Below are 848 nucleotides of genomic sequence, written 5' to 3' on the forward strand. Positions count from 1 at the left end.
TTACTGCCCATTGGAGAAGTAAGTGTGCTCGGGCTCTTGGTTTGGCTGATTTGAGGCTGAAACTTCATTATCTTAAATTTCATAATATTCTGGGGGACTGGGGAGTTAAAGTTTAGCTTGTTGTTAATAAGGTTTGTTTTGTGTGTGTGGGAGGTGATCCTTAACAGCAACTCTTACCCTGTTGCTTACAGGAACGTAGAGAAGTTGCCAGACAGTTGTTTTTCTTTTGCATTCCCTTGACTATTAGATGGGGAACTGGCCCATCAGATGGACCTGGCCATTCTGAGTGAGTATGTGGAGCATGAACTGCTCAGGTCGCTCAGGAGCTGTGGGGATCCCAGGGTCATAGAATGGTGGGGGTTGGAAGGGACCTTAAAGACCATCGAGATGCAGCCTGATTTAATCCATGTCCACTTCATTGTGGAAAAACCTCCTGAAGAGCCAGGCAGGCACTGGTTTTTCATTCATGCTGCTGCTTCCCTCTCCTCCCTACCTAACAGCTTAGCTTGTTACAGTAAGCTCTCTAGAAACCAAGCTTAACTGCTGTCCTCTTGCCTTCTCCTCCTTCCCCCAACAGCGGAGGGTTATGCCGCCTTCCAGGAGGACAGCTCAGGAGATGAGGCCGAGAGCCCTTCCAAGCTGAAGCGTTCCAAGGGGATCCACGTCTTCAAGAAACCCAGCTTCTCCAAGAAAAAGGAGAAGGATTTCAAAATCAAAGAGAAACCCAAAGACGAGAAACACAAGGAGGACAAACACAAGGAAGAGAAGCACAAAGAGAAGAAGTCGAAAGACCTGACGGCGGCCGAGGTGGTGAAGCAGTGGAAGGAGAAGAAGAAGAAGAAGCCTGC

At 48.3% G+C, this 848-nt stretch overlaps 1 protein-coding gene across 1 annotated transcript; it reads left to right on the forward strand.

Moving 5' to 3' along the window:
• Positions 1-577: 577 nt before the first annotated feature.
• On the forward strand, positions 578-842 carry LOC103780256 (ralA-binding protein 1-like; the record flags this gene model as incomplete). Its single annotated transcript, XM_008947915.1, has 1 exon — positions 578-842. A coding segment is annotated over one exon (265 nt), but the record flags the coding sequence as incomplete, so codon positions are not given.
• Between the last annotated feature and the right edge of the window lie 6 nt (positions 843-848).

Source organism: Merops nubicus, unplaced genomic scaffold, assembly GCF_000691845.1.
Source record: "Merops nubicus isolate BGI_N331 unplaced genomic scaffold, ASM69184v1 scaffold41919, whole genome shotgun sequence".
Lineage (NCBI taxonomy): Eukaryota > Metazoa > Chordata > Aves > Coraciiformes > Meropidae > Merops > Merops nubicus.